The sequence below is a fragment of the Artemia sp. Qi Xiang Cuo genome, chromosome 15, assembly GCF_049724085.1.
Source record: "Artemia sp. Qi Xiang Cuo chromosome 15, ASM4972408v1, whole genome shotgun sequence".
Classification (NCBI taxonomy): Eukaryota; Metazoa; Arthropoda; class Branchiopoda; order Anostraca; family Artemiidae; genus Artemia; species Artemia sp. Qi Xiang Cuo.
Window position 1 is genome coordinate 57,766,855 of NC_142808.1, and position 5,471 is coordinate 57,772,325.

General features: G+C 40.3%; 1 protein-coding gene across 1 annotated transcript in view; it reads right to left on the minus strand.

Annotated features, from left to right (window-relative positions):
• Positions 1-711: 711 nt before the first annotated feature.
• The window catches only part of LOC148943906 (uncharacterized), a 49,239-nt gene continuing 44,479 nt past the window's right edge, over positions 712-5,471 (minus strand). The window contains exon 5 of the mRNA XM_089101277.1: positions 712-801. Coding sequence (XP_088957403.1) covers positions 712-801 — 90 coding nt within the window. The remainder of the gene's footprint in view (positions 802-5,471) is intronic.

A 5,471-nucleotide genomic window follows, 5' to 3' on the forward strand; every position in this document is an offset into this window, starting at 1 on the left:
AACATAGCAACAAAAATAATCCTCAAGCCTTTTCAAGCGTAACAAATAACATACTTAAAATATATTCAAGTAATTTCAGTTCGGTTTTTATTTTACTTTTTTTATCTTGGCTTTACAAAATCACTTTTAGTTTCTTTGGGGAAATACATCAACTAAAATTCAATTTCTTAAGTTTTATGTTTGCTGATTATAAATGGACGAGATTGACATTGTACCCCTTTCTCTGTTTGCCCTTCCGATACCCAACAGTCAGTGGTGTGAAAAGCGATGTTACCGTCAGAAGCAGACTCCTTTCTGAATTTAATGAATGATGACCTTTCCATACCTTAAACCTGATTATTTTAGACAATGATGCGAATAAGACTGCTTAACTTTATGGAGCTCCAGGTTTCTGACTCAAAACATGTGAGATTATAGTTTCAGAGGAGTATTCTCTGTCAGTGACCTTAGCTACTGCAGGTATCTTCTTCTCTTTTGAAATTTGACATTGGAGGGACCAATATTGCATATAGTAGATCAATACTTCAATGGAGTAGAGTGAGATAATGGAAGATGAGCACATTTACTTGGGTGAGGGGATGCGTGAATTGATGAATTTCCTTTTTCAAACTAATATTACAACGCTATTATTTTCAAATATATCTTCATCATTACAATCCAGATCTTGAGAGTCCAACACAGATGTTAAATTGGATATTCTGGATGAAATAATTAAAGGTAGCTGTTGCTGCTCAGGTGATAGAGTAGAATTGGAAGTTTCTCTGATCGTTTCGACATCGTCTGGTGAAGCATATGCAGCTCCTATAACAAAAACAAATGCTAGTAAAATGATTTTGGAAAACATATGCATGTACACAAGAGAAAATAGATACCCCACTTCCTGTTTGACAGAAACATTGAAATACTAGTAGAGGTGACCCTAAAGCTCCCACGCCCACAATACCCCTTCGAATCCCGATCCGGACACTTTTTTTAAAACTCCCACGCCCACACCATATAAGGGTATAGCCTCCCTAGGGAGAAAAATAACAATAACATTGACAGTCAATAAGAGCGTGCCAAAAACACACATGGAGAAAGAGGTCATTGAACGATTACGCAAGCATTCTCCCTAATGACTCTATGCTCCTATATGGACCCCTGTCAATATTAAACTAAATTGTAGGTGGCAGCAGGGTTGAATGTTGTTGTCGTTCGAAGCAAAGTTAATGACACTTCCTTCCTGTTCGAGGCAGATGTTATGATCCAGAAATAGTATTTGTTATTGTTATTCGAGCCAGATGTTATGAGGTTCCCGGAAACATTTAATTAATGTCTGACAGATGACGTCAAGTTAATTAATGTCCTTGCATTTCCAAAGAGAATTGTCACCGAGAAACAGTTAGATCACACATGATGTCATGATTGATTGATTGGCACAAAAGGGGAATTAATTTGTTGTTCTATAGAGAATTGATTCACGAAAGGGAAATTAATTTGTTGTTTCTAACGAGAGAATCGTTTCCGAGCAGACGTATTGATCTTAGCGCACGAAAAGGTTTCCAAATAATTTGAAATGCATTGGCGCAGAGATGCCAAACAAAAGGAACATGCCGAAATTCCGTTTAGGGTTAATTTTGGCGAAACCGTTTTAGCTATTTTATGGAAGTATTTTGGCGAAACAGCTAGAGACATTTTAAAAGGTGATTTTTGAAGAGATTTTGGAAGAGGTTTTGAGTGTGGTCGTTATAATACACAAGTTGTATTTTAACAGTGTTGTGAGGTCCTCTACCCCAACCCCAAAGGCTTCTCATACCCCACCCCAACCCCGAAGGAAGCCCCCCGTCCTCAAAGGCCCCCCCAGACCCCCCAAGGCCCACCCAGACCCCCAAAGGCCATCCCTGGGCCCCCCAAAGGCCCATTGAGCTCCCGAAAGACCAACTGGATCCCAAAGGCCCTCCACCGGTCCCCAAATGTCCCCCAAGCCCTCAACTGCCCTTTCTGTGCCCCAAAGGCCCTCCCTGTGCCCCAAAGGCCCACCCTGTGCCCCAAAGGCCCACCCAGTGCCCCAAACGCCCACCCCCCGCCCCCCAAAGTCCCCCCAAGGTCTCAAAGGGCCACCGGAGCCCCCACAGGCCCACCCAGACCCCCAAAGGCAATCCCCGGGCCACCCAAAGGCCCTACCCCGGCTTCCAAAGACCCTCCCTCGGTCCCCAAAGGTCCCCCAGGCTCCCAACTGCCCCCCCGGCCCCCCAAAGGCCCACCCAAAGGTCCACCGGACTCCCAAAGGACCAACGGGGTCCCAAAGGGCCCCCAGACCCCAAAAAGGCCATACCCGAGCCCCAAAGGCCCTCCCCGGTCCCCAAAGGTCCACCAGACCCCCAACCGCCCACCCTGTGCCACAAAGGCCCTCCCCCGGCCTCCCAAAGCCCCGACCAGCTCAACACGGACCACCGGGGTCCCAACGGCCCGTCACCGGTCACCCAATGTCCCTCCGCGCCACCAATGCCCCCCCGGCCCTCCAAAGGCCCAAAGGGCGCCCAAAAGACCACCGGGCTCCCAAGGGCCCTCCCCGGTCCACAAAGGTCCCCCCGGGCTCCCAAAAGACCACTCAATCCTCACGGGCCTCCGGATCCCCAAACGCCCTCCCGGGGCCCCAAAGGTCCTCCCCCGGTCACCATACATGCACACACAAACTTACACACACACAAAAACTTACACACACACACAAAAACTTACACACACACACGAAAACTTAAACACACATGAAAACTTACACACACACGCCAAAACTTACACACACTAAAACTAACATGCACACAAAAACTAACAAGCACACAAAAACTTACACACACACACACACACACAAAACTAACAAACACAAACACACAAAAACTTATACACAAACACACAAAAACAGAAACACACACAAACACACAAAAAAACACACACACACACACAAAATTACAAATGAACACAAAAAAAAACACACACATACTTACAAAAACTAGCACACACACACACACACACAAAACTGAAACAAACAAACACACAAACACAACAAAACTTACAAACACACGACAAAACTAACACACACAAACACTCACACACACACACACACACAAAAACTTAAACAATCACAAGAAAACTAACATTCACAAAAAAAATAACATCAACACAAAAACTCACACACACACAAACAAACACAAACAAAACTTAAACACAAAAACACACAAAAACACAAACAAACACCCACAAACTTACACACACACAAAAACTTACACACACACACACACAAAAACTTACACATGAACACAAAAAACTCACACACACACGCACAAAAACTTACACACACACACACACACACACTCACAAAACATAAACACACACAAACACACACCAAAACTTACACACACACTACAAAAAATACACACACAAAAACTTACACATGCACACTAAAACTTACACACACACACACTAAAACTTACACACACACGCCAAAACTTACACACACACACACACACACACAAAAAATTACACACACACACACACACACAAACACAAAAACACACACACACAAAAACTTACACAACCACACGAAAACTAACAAGCACATAAAAACAAACATGAACACAAAAACTTACACACACACAAACAAACGCAACATTAAAAAACACACACACACACACACGAAAACTAACACACACACGCCAAAACTTACACACACACACAAAAACTTACACACATACACAAAAACTAACACATGAACACAAAAAAACTCACGCACACATGCACAAAAACTCACACACACACACACACACAAGAAAAAATAAACAAACACGCAAACAATAAGACAAAAACACAATTACAAAAAAAAAACCAAACCAAAAAAAAACCACACACAACAAAACAAACACACAAACACAAAAACAAACACACACACAAAAACACAAAAACACACACACAAACTTACACACACAAGCAAAAACTTACACACACAAAAATTAACACACACACACAAAAACTTACACACACACGCAAACACTTACATGCACACAAAAAATTACATGCACACAAAAACTTACACACACAGACAAACTAACACACACACACACAAAAAACTAACAGCAACACACCAAAGCAAATACAACCAAACACTTAAACACACACACTCTCGCAGACACACACAAAAAATAACACGCACAAACACACACTAACACACACACGTACAAACTAACAAGCACACAAAAACTTACATGCACACAGAAACTTACACAAATGCACAAAAAATAACACACACACACACACACAAAAACTAAAACACACACACACAAAAAACTTACGCACACACACACAATTACACACACACACATACAAAAACACACAAACACACACACACACAAAAACACACACAAAAAAAAAAATTCACAAAAACACAAAAAGACAATCACACGAAAACTAACAATCACACACAAAAATACACACACACACACGAAAAATTACTCACACACCCGAAAAAACTTACACACACAAAATCTTACAAAAAAAAAAAATTAAACAAACACAAACAAACACACAAAAACTATAACAAACACGTAAAAAAAAACAATCACACAAAAACATAAAAATACAAATACCCATAAAAACATAAACACAAACACACACACACAAAACTAAAACAAACAAAAACTAACACACAAACACACAAACACACACAAACTAACACATACACAAACAAAAAACTTACACCCACACACAAAAGCTTAGACACACAAAAACTTACACGCACACACAAAAACTAACAAACACACTAAAAAACTAACATTAACACAACAAAATACATGCACACACACAAAGACACCACAGCAAGAGAACATACACACACACACACACACAAAACTTACACACACACAAAAACTTACACACACAAAAACTAACACTTACAAACAAACACACACACACAAACAATAACACAAGCACACAAAAAACTTACATCCACACACAAAAGCTTAGACACACAAAAACTTACACACACACACCAAAAAACTTAGACAACCACTAAAAAACTTACATGCACACAAAAACTTACAATCACACAAAAACTTACACATACACAAAAACTTACACACTCCCACAAAACCTGAAACACACACACAAAAGATTACACACACACACACACAAGAAAACTAACACACACACGCCAAAACTTACACACACACCCCAAAACTTACACACACACACACAAAAACTTACACACACACACACACAAAAAACTTACACATGCAAACGAAAAATTACATTCACACAAAAAATGACATTCAAAAAAAAAAGTACACACACAAACAAACACACACACAAAAAAACAAACACTTACAAACACACGCAAAAAATTACACACACACAAAAACTTAAACACACGCAAACACACAAACTAGCACAATAATAAAAATTAAAGCAAAAAAAACTCTAACACACAAAATCTATTACAAATA